This window comes from Dipteris shenzhenensis, chromosome 28, assembly GCF_047967505.1.
Source record: "Dipteris shenzhenensis isolate YYH24624 ecotype China chromosome 28, Dip_SZ_1.0, whole genome shotgun sequence".
In the NCBI taxonomy this organism is placed as follows: domain Eukaryota; kingdom Viridiplantae; phylum Streptophyta; class Polypodiopsida; order Gleicheniales; family Dipteridaceae; genus Dipteris; species Dipteris shenzhenensis.
Genome location: NC_141623.1, coordinates 47205553 through 47225714, shown reverse-complemented (window position 1 = coordinate 47225714; position 20162 = coordinate 47205553). Strand labels below are relative to the sequence as shown.

At 47.8% G+C, this 20162-nt stretch overlaps 1 protein-coding gene across 1 annotated transcript; it reads left to right on the top strand.

The window, feature by feature from the left end:
• The first annotated feature begins 5016 nt into the window (after nucleotides 1–5016).
• On the top strand, nucleotides 5017–6858 carry LOC147883626 (uncharacterized). Its single transcript, XM_087399534.1, has one exon. The coding sequence runs from the start codon at nucleotides 5017–5019 to the stop codon at nucleotides 6856–6858; it is 1842 nt and encodes a 613-aa protein (XP_087255660.1).
• Nucleotides 6859–20162: the final 13304 nt, after the last annotated feature.

Below are 20162 nucleotides of genomic sequence, written 5' to 3'. Positions count from 1 at the left end.
AGGTGCGTGCAAAGTATTGTCACCATCGGATATGATTTGCATGGTCGATCACGCATTATACACCGTTTTTTCCCTAGTGGTATGCACATCCGCAAAAAAACACGCCCTTGGGTATGTTATCTGACCAAGTACTTATCGGATGGGTGTGCCTCTTTGACAACATTTTAATAACAACTAGGTTGAGGTATAGGAAAAGTATTATGCCCATCGGATATGCTTTGCATGGTCGATCGAGCATTAAATACCATTTTTGCCTTAGTGCCATGCACATCCGTAAAAAAACACGCTGCTAGGTGTGTTATCCGATCAAGCACTTATGCAATGGGAATGCCACTTTGCATGTAAGTCAATTCCACCTAGTTGAAGGTGTGTGCAAAATATCGTGCCCATCGGATATGCTTTGCATGGTCGATCGAGCATTAAATTCCATTTTTGCCTTAGTGCCATGCACATTCGTAAAAAAACACGCTGCTAGGTGTGTTATCTGATCAAGCACTTATGCGATGGGCGTGCCACTTTGCATGTAAGTCAATTCCACCTAGTTTAAGGTGTGTGTAAAGTATCGTGCCCATCGGATATGCTTTGCATTGTCGATCAAGCATAACACACTGTTTTTGCCTTAGTGTCATGCACAACCATATAAAAACACGGCCATAGGTGTGTTATTCAAATAAATATTTATCATATGGGGGCTCCACTTTGCACGCAAGTCCGTTTTAACTACGTTGAGGTGCGTGCAAAGTATTGTCACCATCGGATATGATTTGCATGGTCGATCACGCATTATACATCATTTTTTTCCTAATGACATGCACATTCGCAAAAAAACACGCCATTAGGTGTGTTATCTGACCAAGTACTTATCGGATGGGTGTGCCTCATTGAGAACATTTCAATACCACCTAGGTTGAGGCGTACGAAAAGTTTTGTGCCCATCGGATATCCTTTGCATGGTCGATCGAGCATTAAATACTATTTTTACTCTAGTGTCATGCACATCCGTCAAAAAACACGTTTCTAGGTATGTTATAGGATCAAGCACTTATGGGATGGGCATGCCACTTTGCATGTAAGTCGATTCTACCTATTTGAAGGTGTGTGCAAAGTATTGTGCCCATCGGATATGCTTTGCATTGTCGATCAAGCATAAAACACCATTGTTGCCTTAGTGTCATGCACAATTGTCAAAAAACACGATCGTAGGTGTATTTTTCAAACAAGTACTTATCGGATGGGGATGCCACTTTGCACACAAGTCAATACTACCTAGGTTGAGGAACGTGTAAAGTCTTGTGTCCATTGGATATGCTTTGCCTAGTCTGTCTCACATGATACACCATTTTGTTGCTAGTGTTATGCACAATCGTCATAAAATACATAGGAGGTGTGTTATCCGAACAAGTACTTATGAGATGGGTGCACCACTTTGTATGCAAGTCAATAAGACCTAGGTTGAGGAGTGTACAAAGTTTTGTGCCCATTGGAGAAATGTAGATGCAATAATATTAGAAAATTCTCGGTATATGTATATGTGTGTGTGTGTGTGGCAAACAATTTTGGCACAAAGTAAACACCTAGTGCACAAATTATGCACTTCATACCTTGAGTAAATAAGCTTGTTGATGAGGATAAATATGCCCTTGAATAAAAGCACAGTTGTTGTATGACCACAATAGGATCGCTTTGACACCTGTGATTTTGCCCATATGTAAGTTTACAAATAGTATAAAAAATCATGTAATAATATATTAATAGTTTGCAAATGTGTATAGCAAGTGAGTAATGGGAAGTGGAAGTGGGAATGAGGAGGGAGGAGTGGAATAGGATAGGGAAGTAATAAGGGTGTATGATAATAAGTATAAAAAATAGTATAATAATATATTAATAGTTTTTAAATGGCAAGTGAGTAATGGGAAGTGGAAGTGAGAGTGGGGAGGGAAGAATGGAATGGGAGAGGGGAAGGTAATAGGGGAGTAAGCTAATAAGGGAGTGAAATGAGTGAGGAAGTTAATAGGGGATGAAAAAGAGGAGGGTGAGATGGGGAAATATGGGATTTTGGGAAATGGGAGGAGTATGGGACGTGGTGGAAATGTGGGATGGGAGTGGTGGCAATGGGGAGGAAGAAGAAATGGATGGATGGGAGGAGGGCTAATGGATGAGGGATGGGGGTTCAATAGGAGAGGGGGAGTAATGGGAGCCAATGGGAGAGGAGATAAATGAAAATCCAATAGGAGAGAGGGGAGGAATGGAAAGCCAATAGGAGAGGAGGAGAAAAACCTAATTTTTCTTATATATAGTCTTCCTTCATTCATTCATTCTCCCCTCATTTCATTCACTGAAGCAAGAAAGCAAGGACGATCAAGAGAGCAAGGAAGGAAGAGCAAGAAAGCAAGAAAGAGCAAACTTACAAACTGTTTCCAGGCACTTGCAAACTTTTTTTTCTAGTTTCTTTTTTAAAATTTGAAGAGAGAGAAACTAGAGAGAGAAAGGTTCAGGGGAGGGGAGGGAGGGGAGGGAGGAGGAAGGGAGGGGAGGAAGAGGGTGGGAGGGGAGGGAGGAGGAAGGGACGGGAGGAAGGGGCGAAGAGGGAGGTGGGTGGGAGGGAAGGGGGTGGGAGGGGAGGCTGGCGCGGCGGGTGGGAGGGAAGCGGGTGGGAGGGGGGCTGGCAGCTGAGAGGGGGGTGGGGAGTGTAACGGGTGGCCCGTTGACAAGGGACTGAACCTCAGTCCGCCCCTCTTTTATCCATGGACCCGACATCCTTACCTCTTGTGGATCAAGGGGATGACCACCCTTGACAACCTTGAACCTCACCTAGGGGAGCAGCCCATGGTGAGGTAAACTCCCAACCTTAGCTTTGAGGGCTCAATTCAAACGGGAGGTTTTTTGAATTGATTGGCCCCCCAAAGTAACTGTTGGGGAGAAGGTACCAAGGAGGAAATGAGGCTTTGAAGAAGGCGGCCGGACGTTGGAGCCAAGGAGGAAGACTCCCTCCAAAAATACAAAACCACTCACACACGCGGGACTCAGCAGCAAGAAAGCTCAGACCAGAATGGTAGAGTAGAGAGCTGGAAGAGCATGCAGAGCTGGGAGCTCTTGTAAATCCTGAGAGAGTGTGAGCTTTTGATCATCTTTCTGAAGCTTTGTAATCCGCCCTATGGCGTTTTGACCACAGGGTCCCCTTCTTATATGAATGCCAAATCTTCTTTCTCCCTGAGCGTTGTTTTGGTGTTCGTAGACATGAAGGTTCTTGTGTGGGTTTTGTTCGTCTCCCCTCCCCTTCGATAAGCTTACTGACTGCAGGTGAAGGTGAGGGCTACACCTCAAGCCAGGGCTTCCCCTTGGCTTAGGGAAGCAGCCCACCAAAGGGCGTTGCGAACGGGAGTAGGAGAAAGTCGTGATGACCGTCGCCACTTTCACTCAGGAGGCTCTGTCGTCGTTGCAGAGGGCAGCGTGACTCACGTAGGGGATCATTTGGTCCCAGATCCCGCGGGGGCTTGGAGACCTTACTAAAGATCCCCTACCCAAAGTCTTGGAGGCTGCGGAGCTCGAACCCGCGCGCAGTGGCCGACTGAGACTCCCCCGAGCTTGGACGGAAAGTGACGGAACTGCAGTTCCGTCACGTCGAGGCGTCGGGGGCCTCGTATCGCTTCGCCTTAACACCATTCCCGGATCCCTTTGACTCAGGTGTGCCTCCCTTCGACACGATCACCGAGCCTGAGTTGGGATCACAGCGAAGTCTTGGATTGTCCGCGCCAGCTCGACGGAGGTTTGAAGCCTTAACGGAAGTCCGTCGACGGAACTCAACGAGAAGCGACGGAATAGCCAAAGAAAGACCTCACGAACGATCGTCGGCATCTTAGCTTGCACCCCCGCGTTTGTGGAAGCTCCAGGAGCCACAGAAGGCAAGCGACGCCACCGTTCGCCGACTCGACGTGTGCATGGCGCCGGTCGACTCGCCATAGCTTGGGCCTCCAGAGCTGCTATATAAGTATATGGTACAACATATACTTCAAGCAAGGCCACGGCCCGGGTGGCTAGCCGGGCCGTGAAGGGTTCTGACTTATAGCCAGGCGGTACAGGGTTCGAATCCGGTGGCGGGGCGGCAGTTCGCGAGCCGACGAGGGGGCCAACCCCCTTTTGCCGTTTGGACGAAGATAGTTTATAACTAAGGTGGCTGGACTGGTTACACAAACCGGGTCAGTGGCTGCTTGGTTACCGCGACGGTTCCTCGACTAGCAGGTCACGGGTTCGAATCCACAGATCGACTGTGGCACGAAGCAATCTTTTGGGCGTGCGGAGAAGCAGGGTTGAGATATAACCAAGTGAGCGGATATATAAGTAATATCCACGATCCATCTCCTTGGTTAGCTCACCGTAGAGCATTGCGTGAACTAGTCTTCAGGTCCTGTGTTCGAATACCGTGGGCGGTTGAGCCCAATTCCTTTTGGCGGTTCGGCCAACTTTGGCGGCAGGGCCAGCTTCCTTTGGCGGTTCTACTAAACTTAGTTCTAACTAAGTTTAGTTAGTTATGACTAGCCTCTGAAGGAGTTTTGAAGAGCAGGTTTCACAAGCATGTTCCCCCTCTCACACTGAGTTTCTGGAGCAGGTCGCGGATACTTGTGGCACTCCACGGAGATCTAGCAATCGGTTTTGGAGAGAAGGGGATTTCCATACCGTAACCTCCGGCAAGCGGTCCATGCTCTTCTTTTGGGCACTAGGAGGATTCAATCAGGTTTGTGAAGGTGAAGGACATCCAGTCCAGTAAGGGGTCCAGCCAGAAAGCCGGTGGCAGCTCCGAGAGGTCAAGTAGATACCTTGGGGATCCCGGTAGGGGACCAAACCGGGGAGCAAAGAACAGGAGAAAAAAGTGAAAATTTTGGAGTTGAACTTTGCCCTCGTGACAGTGGTATCAGAGCTGAAGGACTGAGTTGAGTCAGTCCCACCTTAAAGTATCAGCTTGATAGGAGTGGACAGATTTTTCTCACAGACAGTTCAGCTCTTCTGGAGGTTATTTTCATGGATGATTCCAATGAAGTAGCAGGTGCTGAGCCCAGCAATACCAGGAGCAGAACTAAAATCAAGTTCCGTGAACACGAAGCGAGGCTTGAGGCCATAGAGCATGCTCTAACAGAGTTGCAGACCAGCCAGGGGCTGTTACAGCAGCAGCTCTCGGAAGCCAAGATAGAGCTTGCCCATGTGATGAGCAAGCTGATCAAGGATGATGGAGCTGGACCACTTGGAAAGCATCGGATCAAACTCAAGGAGCCCGAACCTTACACGGGCGCACGGGAAGTCAAGGTATTAGAAAATTATATATATGATATGCAGCAATACCTTTCCCTTGCCAAGATCACCGAACCCCAAGAGCAAGTGCTCCATGCCTCAACCTATTTGGTGGATGATGCCAAGCTTTGGTGGAGGAACTACAAAGAAGATGAGAGGACCCACCGCAACACCTACACGATTTCCACGTGGGATGAACTCTCACAAAGGTTGAGATTACAGTTTCTACCCTCCGACATCGAATGGAAGGCACGGGATGCCTTGAACAGTCTCAAGCACACCGGAACCCTGAGAGACTTCATCAAAGCTCACTCCTCCCTCATGTTACAAATCAAGGAGATGAGTGAAGCCGATCGATTGTACTACTTCATCAAAAGGCTAAGGCCTTGGGCGCATGATGAGCTCATGAGGGAGCATGTGAAGACCGTGGCGGAGGCCTACGAGGTAGCGGACCGCCTCACCGATTGGCAAGAGAAGCAACACAGTGGAGAGAGACAAGGCCCAGCCAAGTCCAAGCCAAGTGGGCAAGGGATACCTCCATTCAAAAAGAAGAAGTTCAAGAGGTTTGGCTCTAAAAAGAAGAAGTACCGACCCATGGGAGATGTTCCAACTGAGCAGGCCAAGCCTAAAGCTACTGCAACCCAAAAAGGTAAAGGTAAAACAGGTACTGTTCAGCCCAAAAGCAGTGTGGGGTCAGCCAAAGCTTCATCCAGCCTTTCAGCCCCGAAAGGGAGTGGCTGCTATATATGTACTGGAGCTCATTTTGCCAGAGACTGCCCCATGAGACAGTCGCTTCAGACCATCCAGGAAACTGAGAACGGGCAGCCCACACAAACCATGACCCCTCTTCAGCTTCTAGGAGCTATGAATGAAGATCAGGTAGCTGCAGATCTGCTGTTCATTACTGCTACAGTAAATGGACGCCTGGTGAGGGCTATGGTGGACAGCGGAGCCAGTCATAATTTCGTCACCCCTCAGAAGGCTAAAGAGATAGGACTGAAGGCTGAGATCAGCAAAGGGAAGATCATGAAGACGGTGAACACCCCAGGACAGGCGGTTGTCAAAGTGGCAAAGGGGGTAAGCATCCAAGTAGGAGGTTGTTCTCACAAAGCAGAATTTTCCATAGTCGAGATGGATGACTTTGACATGGTGTTTGGGCAAACATGGTTGAGGACCAACAAAGTTCTGATCAACAGCCATGATGAACAGTTAGTTTTCTGTAAAGAAGGCGGTTGGGAGGTGGTCAAAGCTTCAAGGCAAAAGGGAGGGCCTTTGCCTCAAGTCCTCTCAGCTATGCAGTTGAAAAAGGCAGTAAGAAAAGGACAGCAAGCTTACCTTGTGGTGATCAAGGAGCATGAGGAGAGCTCAGCCCCATCCAAAGGACACATACCAAAGGAGGTGCAGAGTTTACTGGCGGAGTACGCGGACATCTTACCTGAGAAGCTCCCAAAGGAGCTTCCCCCAAAAAGGGAGATTGACCATAGGATAGAGATATATCCAGGATCAGACCCTCCAGCCAAGGCCCCTTACAGGTTGTCCCAGGAAGAGAACAAGGAGCTGAAAGTGCAGTTGTAGGAATTACTAGAGGCTGGATTCATTCAGCCCTCCAAATCTCCATACGGAGCACCCGTGCTCTTTGTGAAGAAGAAGGAAGGAGATCTACGTCTATGTGTAGACTACCGGGCTCTCAACAAAGTCACCATCAAGAACCGGTATCCCCTTCCCAACATGCGAGAGTTGTTTGACTCTCTAGTACATGCAAGGTACTTTTCAAAGATAGATCTCAGATCAGGGTACCATCAGATCAGAATCGCAGAAGCTGATGTGGAGAAGACCACCATGAGAACCAAGTATGGGTCGTTTGATTGGAAGGTTCTGACCTTCGGGTTAACCAATGCCCCGGCAACCTTCACGACACTCATGAATGGTATTTTCAGGGATCTCCTAGATGAATGCATTGTCGTGTATTTGGATGATATTCTTATCTACTCCAAGACTCTCAAAGAGCATGTAAAGCATTTAAGAGAGGTGTTTGACAGGCTGAGGGCAAACAGGCTGTTTCTGAAAGAGAGCAAGTGTGACTTTGCCAAGGAGACCATCCATTTTCTGGGATTCAAGGTGACCCAAGGTAAACTTATGATGGATGAGAGCAAGGTGAAAGCAATAGTAGACTGGCCTACCCCGAAGGGTGTACATGATGTACGGGCCTTCAATGGATTGGCCTCATTCTACCGGTCTTTCATTGACATGTACAGTGAGATTACAACCCCTCTCACTAATCTCACCCGTAAGGATACACCATGGAAGTGGGGTCCCAAGCATGAAGGTGCTTTTCAGAAACTGAAGGAAGCCATGAGCAGCCAGCCCGTCCTAGCTCTTCCTAACTTTGAGAAGCCCTTTGAGGTACAGACAGATGCATCTGATTTTGCTATAGGAGGAGTACTCCTTCAAGATGGGCACCCCATAGCCTTCGAGAGTCGGAAGCTGATTGACAGAGAAACCCGTTATCCCACCCACGACAAGGAGATGACAGCAGTAGTTCATTGTTTGAGAGCTTGGAAGCACTATCTGCTGGGCAGCAAATTTACTGTGTTCACAGATAATGTCACAACATCTTACTTTGTGACTCAGCCCAAGCTATCCCCCAAACAAGCTAGGTGGCAGGATTTTCTGGCAAGCTTCGACTTCGACATCAAGTATAAGCCCGGTAAGGAGAACGTGGTAGCGGATGCCCTCTCCCGAGTTCCCTATCTAGCTGCAGTCCAGATTCTGCAGGGATCCACAGTTTTGGAGGAGATCAAAGCAGGGTATGGAGAGGATGAGCTTGCCAAAAAGCTACTCGGGACTGATGCAAAGAGGCCACACATAGAGGTACGTGATGGGGTCATTTATTTCAAGCAGCGGAGAGTATACATTCCATGTATAGGAGGCTTGAGAAAGAGGATGATCCAGGAGCATCATGAGCCACAGTGGGCAGGCCATCCAGGACAGCAAAAGACTCTTGAGTTACTCTCAAGGAATTTCTGGTGGCCCTTGATGGAAAGAGATACGGATACCTATGTAAGGACATGCCACATTTGTGGACAGGACAAAGCTGAAAGGATGAAGCCAGCAGGGCTACTTCAACCACTCGACATCCCGACAAAACCATGGGAGAGTGCCTCCATGGATTTCATCACATGTCTACCGAACAGCGGAGGACATACGGGTATCTTTGTGGTGGTATGTAGACTCACCAAGCTGGCCCATTTCATCCCATACACGGGTACACTGGATGCCCCAGCAGCAGCAAAGCTCTTCTTCAAGTTCGTGGTAAAACACCATGGTCTACCAAGGGAAATAGTGTCTGACAGAGACGGGCGGTTTACTGGCAGTTTCTGGAGCACACTGTTTGCCATGTGCGGAACAAAGCTCGCATTTAGCAGCTCATACCATCCTCAGTCTGACGGACAAACTGAGAGGACCAACCAATTTGTGGAGGACTTTCTTAGACACTATGTTCAGGGAGACCAGACTGATTGGTATGTGCATCTGGATGCAGCAGAATTCTGCTACAACAGCTGGCAGCACTCCTCTACGGGATTTTCCCCCTTCGAGTTAGCTTATGGGTATCAGCCATTAGCTCCAGGGGAAGCAGCTGTACTACCTACTGCGGGAGGAGTAGCTCCAGCAGGAGGAGCCTTCCACGAAGAGTGGATAAACAGGCTTAAGATTGCCCGGGAGCAGCTGGGTAAAGCTCAAGACAGGATGAAAAAGTTTGCAGATCGGAAGAGGAGGCATGTAGAGTACGAGGTTGGCGAGAAGGTTTACCTCAAACTGAACCCTGAGCAGTTCAGCATGCCAAAGGAGATCACGGATCGTCTTGCGCGCAGGTATGACGGGCCATACGAGATCCTTGAGAGGGTAGGCAAGCTGGCTTACCGTCTACGACTTCCTCCCCATCTACATATTCATCCCACCTTTCACGTCTCTATGTTGAAAGGTGCTCAAGAAGATGATGATCCAGACCGTGAGCAGAGGAACAGATGTCCGGCTCTAGTGATGGATCGAGGAGAGGGTGAAGACCTTGAGAGCATCATGGCACACCGAGATAGACCGAATCAGTTCGGGCCTAACAGGTTGTACCATTGTCACTGGAAGGGGCAGCCTTCAAGTGAAGACTCATGGAGGACGGAACCTTCTCTATGGCGGTTTGTGGACATCGTGCGCGGCTACAATGAATCACACCCCTTTCCAAAGAAGCGAGAGAGCAAGAGAAAGAGGGGGGGAATGTAACGGGTGGCCCGTTGACAAGGGACTGAACCTCAGTCCGCCCCTCTTTTATCCATGGACCCGACATCCTTACCTCTTGTGGATCAAGGGGATGACCACCCTTGACAACCTTGAACCTCACCTAGGGGAGCAGCCCATGGTGAGGTAAACTCCCAACCTTAGCTTTGAGGGCTCAATTCTCGGGGGGGTCACTCATCATATGTAACCCTATCACGTGAGTTCAAAAGAAGGATATTTTTTATTCCTAAAATTTACAGAAATAAATATACATAAGGGACTATTTAAAATAGTTTTGGAAAAAATTTACAGATTTGTATAGAAAAGGGGTACATTTTATCAATGAAAAAATTTACAGATAAGGGATTTTAAATATAGGCCTTGAACGCACGTGATATAGAGGGTTTATAGATAGTGACCCCCCCGAGGCTCAATTCAAACGGGAGGTTTTTTGAATTGATTGGCCCCCCAAAGTAACTGTTGGGGAGAAGGTACCAAGGAGGAAATGAGGCTTTGAAGAAGGCGGCCGGACGTTGGAGCCAAGGAGGAAGACTCCCTCCAAAAATACAAAACCACTCACACACGCGGGACTCAGCAGCAAGAAAGCTCAGACCAGAATGGTAGAGTAGAGAGCTGGAAGAGCATGCAGAGCTGGGAGCTCTTGTAAATCCTGAGAGAGTGTGAGCTTTTGATCATCTTTCTGAAGCTTTGTAATCTGCCCTGTGGCGTTTTGACCACAGGGTCCCCTTCTTATATGAATGCCAAATCTTCTTTCTCCCTGAGCGTTGTTTTGGTGTTCGTAGACATGAAGGTTCTTGTGTGGGTTTTGTTCGTCTCCCCTCCCCTTCGATAAGCTTACTGACTGCAGGTGAAGGTGAGGGCTACACCTCAAGCCAGGGCTTCCCCTTGGCTTAGGGAAGCAGCCCACCAAAGGGCGTTGCGAACGGGAGTAGGAGAAAGTCGTGATGACCGTCGCCACTTTCACTCAGGAGGCTCTGTCGTCGTTGCAGAGGGCAGCGTGACTCACGTAGGGGATCATTTGGTCCCAGATCCCGCGGGGGCTTGGAGACCTTACTAAAGATCCCCTACCCAAAGTCTTGGAGGCTGCGGAGCTCGAACCCGCGCGCAGTGGCCGACTGAGACTCCCCCGAGCTTGGACGGAAAGTGACGGAACTGCAGTTCCGTCACGTCGAGGCGTCGGGGGCCTCGTATCGCTTCGCCTTAACACCATTCCCGGATCCCTTTGACTCAGGTGTGCCTCCCTTCGACACGATCACCGAGCCTGAGTTGGGATCACAGCGAAGTCTTGGATTGTCCGCGCCAGCTCGACGGAGGTTTGAAGCCTTAACGGAAGTCCGTCGACGGAACTCAACGAGAAGCGACGGAATAGCCAAAGAAAGACCTCACGAACGATCGTCGGCATCTTAGCTTGCACCCCCGCGTTTGTGGAAGCTCCAGGAGCCACAGAAGGCAAGCGACGCCACCGTTCGCCGACTCGACGTGTGCATGGCGCTGGTCGACTCGCCATAGCTTGGGCCTCCAGAGCTGCTATATAAGTATATGGTACAACATATACTTCAAGCAAGGCCACGGCCCGGGTGGCTAGCCGGGCCGTGAAGGGTTCTGACTTATAGCCAGGCGGTACAGGGTTCGAATCCGGTGGCGGGGCGGCAGTTCGCGAGCCGACGAGGGGGCCAACCCCCTTTTGCCGTTTGGACGAAGATAGTTTATAACTAAGGTGGCTGGACTGGTTACACAAACCGGGTCAGTGGCTGCTTGGTTACCGCGACGGTTCCTCGACTAGCAGGTCACGGGTTCGAATCCACAGATCGACTGTGGCACGAAGCAATCTTTTGGGCGTGCGGAGAAGCAGGGTTGAGATATAACCAAGTGAGCGGATATATAAGTAATATCCACGATCCATCTCCTTGGTTAGCTCACCGTAGAGCATTGCGTGAACTAGTCTTCAGGTCCTGTGTTCGAATACCGTGGGCGGTTGAGCCCAATTCCTTTTGGCGGTTCGGCCAACTTTGGCGGCAGGGCCAGCTTCCTTTGGCGGTTCTACTAAACTTAGTTCTAACTAAGTTTAGTTAGTTATGACTAGCCTCTGAAGGAGTTTTGAAGAGCAGGTTTCACAAGCATGTTCCCCCTCTCACACTGAGTTTCTGGAGCAGGTCGCGGATACTTGTGGCACTCCACGGAGATCTAGCAATCGGTTTTGGAGAGAAGGGGATTTCCATACCGTAACCTCCGGCAAGCGGTCCATGCTCTTCTTTTGGGCACTAGGAGGATTCAATCAGGTTTGTGAAGGTGAAGGACATCCAGTCCAGTAAGGGGTCCAGCCAGAAAGCCGGTGGCAGCTCCGAGAGGTCAAGTAGATACCTTGGGGATCCCGGTAGGGGACCAAACCGGGGAGCAAAGAACAGGAGAAAAAAGTGAAAATTTTGGAGTTGAACTTTGCCCTCGTGACAGGGAGGGCGGCTGAGAGGAGGGGGGAGCGGCTGAGAGGGGGAGGGGGGGGGCGCGGCTGAGAGGGGGGGGCGCGGCTGAGGGGGGGAGGGGGGGGAGGGTGAAGAGGGGGGGCTGGCGGCCGCGACCGCTAGCCCAGGGAGGGGGAGGGGTTGCGAAGGGGGGGTTGGGGGGGAGGGGTTGCGAATGAGAGGAAGGGGGGGGGGCTGGCGGCTGCGGCCGCCAGCCCAGGGTTGCGAAGGCGGGGAGGGTAAAGAGGGGGGGGAGGGGCGGGGGGGCTGGCAGCCACGGCCGCCAGCCTAGGGAGGGGGAGGGGTTGCGAAGGGGGGGGGGGAGCGGTTGAGGGGGGGAGGGGGGGGTAAAGAGGGGGGGGGCTGGCAGCCGCGGCCGCCAGCCTAGGGTTGCGAAGGGGGGGAGGGTAAAGAGGGGGGGGTCCTGGGTGAGAGGAGGGGGGGGGCTGGCGGCCGCGGCCGCCAGCCTAGGGAGGGGGAGGGGTTGTGAAGGGGGGGGGGGGGTGCGGGAGCGGCTGAGGGGGGGAGGGGGGGGAAAGAGGGGGAGGGGTTGCGAAGGGGGGGGGGAGGGGTTGCGAAGGGGGGGTTGGGGGGGAGGGTGAAGAGGGGGGGGCTGGGTGAGAGGGGGGGGGGGGCTGGCGACCGCGGCCGCCAGCCCAGGGAGGGTGAAGAGGGGGGGGGGGATGGGTGAGAGGAGGGGGGGGGGCTAGCGGCAGGGAGGGGTTGCGAAGGGGGGGGAGGGTAAAGAGGGGGGGGGCTGGGTGAGAGGAGGGGGGGGCTAGCGGCCGCGGCCGCCAGCCCAGGGAGAGTGAAGAGGGGGGGGGATGGGTGAGAGGAGGGGGGGAGATGGGTGAGAGGAGGGAGGGTGAAGAGGGGGGGGATGGGTGAGAGGAGGGGGGGTGGGAAAGAGTGAAGGAGGGGGGGGTTGAGAGAAGGGGGGGCTGGCGGCCGCGACCGCCAGCCCGGGTGAAGGGGGGGTGTCGCCAAGGAGGGAGGGAGGGTTGAGAGGGGGCCAAAGGGAGAGTGGGGAAGAGGGTGGAAGGGTTGGGGGGGTCGCCAAGGGGGGTGGGGAAAAGGGGGGAAGGTTAAAAGGGGGTAGGGGGAAAAAGGGGTAGGGGAGGAAGAGGTTAGGCGACGGGAGAGGGGGAAGGGTAGTGGGAGGGGAGGGGGGAGGGGGAGGGGGATTTTGGGGAAGGAGGGGGGGCGAGGGGAAGGGAGGGGTCGAGGGAGGAGTTTTGGCGGCGGAGGGAGGGGAGGGAAGGAGGTTGGAGGAGAGGGTTGGGTCGAGGGATGGATGGAGGGAAGGAGAGGAGAGGAAGGAGAGAGAGGAGAGAGAGAGAGGGAGAGGAGAGGAGGGAGCAGAAGGAGAGAGATGGGAGAGGAGGATTTGACTTACTATCACGAGCAAGAACGAAAAATAACATTTGACTTACGAGAAGAATGAAAAGGACTTACGAGAAGAATGAAAAGGACTTACGAGAATGAAAAGGACTTACGAGAATCGAGAAGAATGTTGAAGAAAGTATCAAGAAGAATGTTGAACATAAATTTGAATTCAAAAGGAACGTATGAGAAGAAAGTATAAGAAGAATGTTGAACACAAATTTGAATTCAAATTTATAATGAATTCAAATTTCCCTCTCTTTTTTGAAAATTCAAATTTATGCATAGGAGTGGACTAGTTTTAACTCTCTCCTCATTTCATTGAAGCAACCAAGAGCGGAAGAGAAAGGATAAGCCAAGCCTTACTTTTTTCACTTTTTCCAGGTACTTGCATTCTTTTTTATTCGTCTTATAATTCTATTTCTTTACTTACAATTCTTTTCAATTAGTTTCTTGTTAAGGTTTTTGAGTTCTATTTCTTAAAATTCGTATTGTAATTCTTTTTCTTTACTTATAATTCTTTTTCAATTAGTTTATTCTTAAAGTTTTTGAGGAGGGTGGTCTTTTAGAAGGCATTACAATTCTTTTTAAATTAGTTTCTTATTTGAGTTTTTGAGTTCTATTTTAATTAGTTTTTTATTTATATTTGAGTTTGTAAATTTGAGAAATGGGAGAATAGGGAGGGAGAGAAAGAGAGAAATTAAGAGAGAGAAGAGGGGCTCCTTAAATGAGAGAGGAGAGGGAGAGAGGGAGAGAGATTCACATAGAGAAGAGGGGCTCCTTAAATGAGAGAGAAGAGTAGGGAGGGAAAGAAAGAGAGAGGAGAGAGGCGGAGAGAGATTAAGAGAGAGAAGCAGGTAAAGAGAGAGGAGAGAGGGGGAGAGAGATTAAGAGAGAGAAGCGGGTCTCTTGAGGGCCGTGGCTACTTGAGGGAGGGAGAGAGTAGGGAGAGAGGGAGAGAGAAAGAGAGAGAGGGAGAGAGAGAAAGAGAGAGAGGGAGAGAGAGAGAGAGATGTTTATGGGAATGAAACGTGGCAAGAGGAGAGAGGAAAAGAGAGAGAGAGAGAGAAGAGAAGAGGGAGACTTAGGGAGAGAGAGAGAGAGAGAGAGAGAGAAAGAGAGAGAGGGAGAGAGGGAGAGAGAGAGAGAGAGGAATGAAACTTCTGTGCTAGAGGGAGGGAGAGGGAGAGAGAGAATAAGTGGGATGAGGATAGAGAGAAAAATACTTAAGAGTTGTCAAAGAGAGAGAGAGAGAGATTAAGAGAGAGAATGAGGTGTCTTGACTATGGCTACAAAGAGATTTAGGAGGAGAGAGAGAGAGAGAGAGAGAAAGTAAAGAGAGTTTTATATATTTACATCTTTTATATTATATTTTTAAATGAGAGAGAAGAGTAGGGAGGGAAAGAAAGAGAGAGGAGAGAGGGGGAGAGAGATTAAGAGAGAGAAGCGGGTCTCTTGGGGACCGTGGCTGCTTGAGGGAGGGAGAGAGTAGGGAGAGAGAGGGAGAGAGAGAGAAAGAGAGAAAGAGAGAGGGAGAGAGAGGGAGAGAGAGAGAGGAATGAAACTTCTCTGCTAGAGGGAGGGAGAGGGAGAGAGAGAATAAGTTGGATGAGGATAGAGAGAAAAATACTTAAGAGTTATAGAGAGAGAGAGAGAGCGATTAAGAGAGAGAATGAGGTGTCTTAACTATGGCTACAAAGAGATTTAGGAGTAGAGAGAGAGAGAGAGAGAGAGAGAGAGAGAGAAAGTAAAGAGAGTTTTATATATTTACATCTTTTATATTATACTTTTAAAAAATTATAAAAGAGTGAATTTATGGTTTGTTTTGAAGGTGAGATAATGTTTTTATATATATTCATCTTTTAAATTGAAAAATGTTAACTTTTCTTTAGATACTTGTTCTTTATTTATATCACATGCAGGTTTAGCCTCTACATCACAACCCCTTCTTTTGCATATTTAAGCCTCTTAAACCCCAGCACATTAAAATGAACACAGAAAAAGAAATTATTTATTGCTTTTCTTCGCTTCGGTTGGTTTAGCATAGTTTAGCATAGATTAGATTGCCTTAGAGGAGAGACAATTCTCCAAGTTGCCAATCGATATAAACCCGACCATCCCGACCATTCACTAATTAACGAGTATCACTGGGATGCATAAGTGGATATCATGTGGGCTGCATAAGTGGATATCAGTGGAACAGTTTTTAGTGGATAGATTGCACCAGTTGGGTATCAGTGCTCAGATATCAATGGATGGACAGATTACATGAATCTTCACAAAGATTGAAGCTTTATCACTAGACGACATTTTATATTACTTGTAAAGCTTTATTGGCTAATTCTTTTACATTTGTACAAATATTTAAGCCTTGTAAAGCCTTTTAGGCTATTTCCCACATTTATTGCCATATGAAGCCTTGTAAAGCCTTTTGGGCTATTTTCCACATTTATTGTATCAAGGGTTGTATATTGTACTTTACTTGTATGTATCTAAATTCTTCATTATCTTTTCTTGTAGGATTATGGAGCAATCAGCTAATGTGATGGCTATGCTAGATGACTCTGAGATCAGAGAATGGGTTTCTGATGTCACTTTGAATTTCAAAGGAAAGGAATATAGCCCCAATGGCTTTGGTAGGTGGACTCGATATCACATGGGTAGAAGATCTTGGTTTCTTCATCAAAAGGAAAAGAGACTCTTTCTACTTATGTCAAAAAGGGAGTTCAATGGTGTTGAAGATCCATGGGATGCTACTTTCTTCAAAAAAGATATGACTTCAAGCCTTGTAGTAGGCATAATAATTCAGCGAAAAGACACCTTTGTGGATATTTTAACAAAGAGTTCAGATCCTGAAGTTGGCGGTATGCATTTTATTGTGTCAAGGAGAGACGCAAAGACTTTTGTGATGCCTCCTCCTCAACCATCAAAGTTTCCAGAGCTGCAAAAGGCATTGGAGACTCTTTCATATACTTGGGAGCAATTTCCTAGTGTGGTGGCAAAAAGGATGCATGCAAAGATAATGTTTGAATACATTCAGGATGCAGAATATGCTCTCCATATGCAAGAATCATCACATGAAGGAGATCAAAAAGCTCAGACTTCAATGCAGGGACAAGAAGAATAGGCACACTGTCACAAACCTGTAGAACATGAGCGCAAACTTCTAGAGCCAGAAATGGTGGATGTAACTAAGGATGATGAAAAACAAGCCTTGAGTGCACGGGAATTAGCAAAAATTGAAGAAGATCAAGGTCGATCCACTGCAGTTATGCTAGAAGCTCTTGCTAGCAAATCACGACGTGAAATGCAAAAGGCTAGTACTGCAAGAGCCACGGTTCCAAGCAGTAAGAAAAGACATCGTCCCACTGTAGAGAAAGATAATGTGGATGAAAAACGGTCAAAAAAAGAGAAAGATGAAGAAGACTCAGAATCCGAGGCTGAAGATGATCAAGATGAACTCACATCAATTAAAAATCTTAATCTGCGTCTTAATGAAGCAGTTACAGATGATGATGTGGGATATATCTGGGGTCAAAGGACGTGGTTTGTGAATGCCAAAGATGTGGAAGCTGCAGCTCTGTTTACTAATAGCCGAAGCCTTGATATATCCTATGCAATGCAAATATACGAGGCTTTGAGAGATGGTAAGAAACCTGTGGCAAGTAATGTGGTCTTGCGCCCAATAATGTTTTGTCCAACCAAAAATAGTTTTTTGGATCAAATAACATTTACAGGGCCTACACATTTCGAGGAGATCTTCAGTCAATTCTTTAAAAACACTCTAAAAAATATTCCACATGAACAAGGCGAAGAGGCACAAGGAGAGAATATGCTAAAGGAAGTTAAGAAGGAATTTCTCCTTCATTGCAGATTCCAGCCCATTGATGGTCAACATTGGGCATATGCTTGTAATCAGATCGCAAGGGAAGCAAAGGAGGGCAAAAGACTCACTCCAGAACAATTTGTAAAGATAAGCTCATTCCATTATTATCCTGCAACGATCTGTATATTCAAGCATGAGATTAAGTATTTGATTGAGTCCGAAAGACTTAATCATTATGTCCATGGAAAGCGTAAGATATCCTCAACATCAGAGGTCTTACAGAAGGCAAGGGTGATATGGACAACATTTGGTTCTCCAAATCCTGATTTGAAGCGAAAGGTCACAAAAGCAGACGCCGACACACTCACAAACTTTTATACTTCTTTGAGTGCAGTTGTGCCTAGGGGAACCCAAGAGCGGGAAGAAAGTATGACAAGCCTCAAGGTGGTGAGGGACAGATATGCCGACTATACTTCTATCATATTTCGTCCTGTTGAAGTGTTCAATGAGATGCTTGAAATGTGCATTGCTTGTGAGCGTGGACAGCTGACCTATGAAGCTCCTTTGTTTATCTCCGGCAAGTCAAAGGTAATGGATAAGAAGGAGTTGACGGCAAGGATGTGGAGGCCTATAAAGTACTTACTGATAAGTATGCATCCATGGCAGCACAAAAAATTTTAAAGAAAGAATGGTTTTTTGGAAAAAAAGACAAAGACCACTGCATGGAAGAATGCATCAATGTACAGGTGAGGCGTGATGCAGTGCATAGTGCCATCAAGTATTTGCTGTCAGAGAAACAAATTCCACTTACTCATTGTAACATTGACTATAATGTGGTGAAGCATATAGCTTCTTTGTCAACACCCAAGGTAAAGCTATGGGCAAACAGGTGGATTAAAAAGGATGAAGATGGGTCGGAAATAGTAACCTCTTATATGAGAAAAGAGATCCCACAACAGGTGGTTGCATATGTGGAAAGATTAATCAGCGAGATAAGAATGCTGACAGATATGCACCAAAGCTTTCAATTCAATGTAGAGGTTACGGCAAAGTCTGGAAAGCTTGTCAACTTCAGGGGAGTCTCAGAAGATGACTTCTTTAAGAATGAGTCAGCATGGGATAAGCCACAACTATTCTTTATCAATGAAGTTTCTAGCGATGATATCCATAACTTCATTGATAGAATAGTATATACCACCATTAGCAAAGTGGCAATTTGTAACATTGTCATATTTGTTGATAAAAAAGACAAAGAAGCCATGCAGGTTACTCTAGAGCGAGCATATTCATCAGATTTGAAGATCTATAGTGGTGTTTATGCAGCAAAGAGAGGCAAGAGAGAATGTGGCATAGCGATTCAAACTCTTGAATCATTCTTTCTGTGTATGCGGAGTCCCAACCCTGATCACTCCTTACAAAAGAACATAAGAGGGAATTCAAACAATTTGAGATTGATGCTAGAAGAGCAAGATATTCCCAGGTCCCACTACAAGGCATAGGCCATTTTCCGACGGAAATACCGACGCTTTTTACATTAAAATTTTTTTTTTTCACGGGCGCAAAGGTCGCTATAAAAGTCGTTAAAATCGTCGGAAAAGGAGCGTCGCTATAAACCGTCGCTATATAGCGACTCTGTTAAACGTCGCTATATAGCGACGATGTAAACGTCGCTATATAGCGACGATGTAAACGTCGCTATATAGCGACTTTGTTAATCGTCGCTATATAGCGACACTGGTAAACGTCGCTATATAGCGACGATTAACAGAAGGTAAAAAAAATGGTTAGTGGGGCTAAACAGGGCCAAAAGGAAGCCCTGTTTAGCCCCACTAACCATTTTTTTTTTTTTGTAATTACAAAAGAAAGTTTTTTATAACAAAATTTCCCTTGCTTGCAGGGTGATACAAAATTGTTCTTGTGAACGATGAGGAAGAAATGCATATACATATACAACTGTGTTTGAAACAAAATTACCCTGTGAAAGGGTGATACAAAATTGTTCTTGTGAACGATGAGGAAGAAATGCATATACATATACAACTGTGTTTGAAACAAAATTACCCTGTGAAAGGGCGATACAAAATGGCTCTAACGAGCGGATATGAAAAATGCTACTACCACTACTAATCCGAATCCGAATCCGAATCGTCTTGTTGGGCTGTTCCCTGGTCCTCGGCACCTGCATCTTCTCCCTCGTCCCCGACACCTGCGTCTTCTCCTTCGTCATCGGCACCTGCGTCCGATCCTTGCCCCTGTTGATCGCTCGTCTCTGATGATGGGACGCTTGACCTTTGACCCTGAGAGTGAACCATATAAATCGAAAATTAGATTGGAACTTAAATTAAAAAGTGAGATTACAAGCAGGAGTAAACTTATACCGTGCGAGCAGCCACCTCAGCCCAATCGACTGTCGCTCCCATTGCCTCTTGCTCAATGAACCACGGCTTGGTTCCTATCCGAAATGCGCGCCGCGTCTCTGCATCCGTAGGAAGACGACCCATCGCAGCTTGCTGTGGATCCAATTTACGAGAGTTAGAGTTAGCTAAAGTGCATGTAATATGTAAGTAAAACAAATAGAACAATACATTAAATGGAAAGAAGTAAACTTACCACGGTTGCCTCGAACGCATACCGTCCACCTGCACCAAAGTGCGAAGTACCTACGACATCCAGCCGTCTCTTCGCAGCCCTCCTCTGACCCTCGAACATTTCAGGATGGTCCCTATGTTGCTTCTTGAAGTACTTCCAATCAGCTTTGTCTGCCCAGCTGGGTTTAGACAACCCCTTTGTAATGGAAGTACGCATGGTTGATCTGCGATGCTTTAGGACCAAACCCATGCGCTCGAGCATATAACTGTTATTAAACTCCACATTTGGCGGATTAGGAAATCTGAGTTTTAACTCATCGATCACCGCCTGCT

Coding starts and splice junctions, on each gene's coding strand:
- LOC147883626 (XM_087399534.1), top strand. CDS start 5,017: ATGGATGATTCCAATGAAGTAGCAGGTGCTGAGCCCAGCAATACCAGG.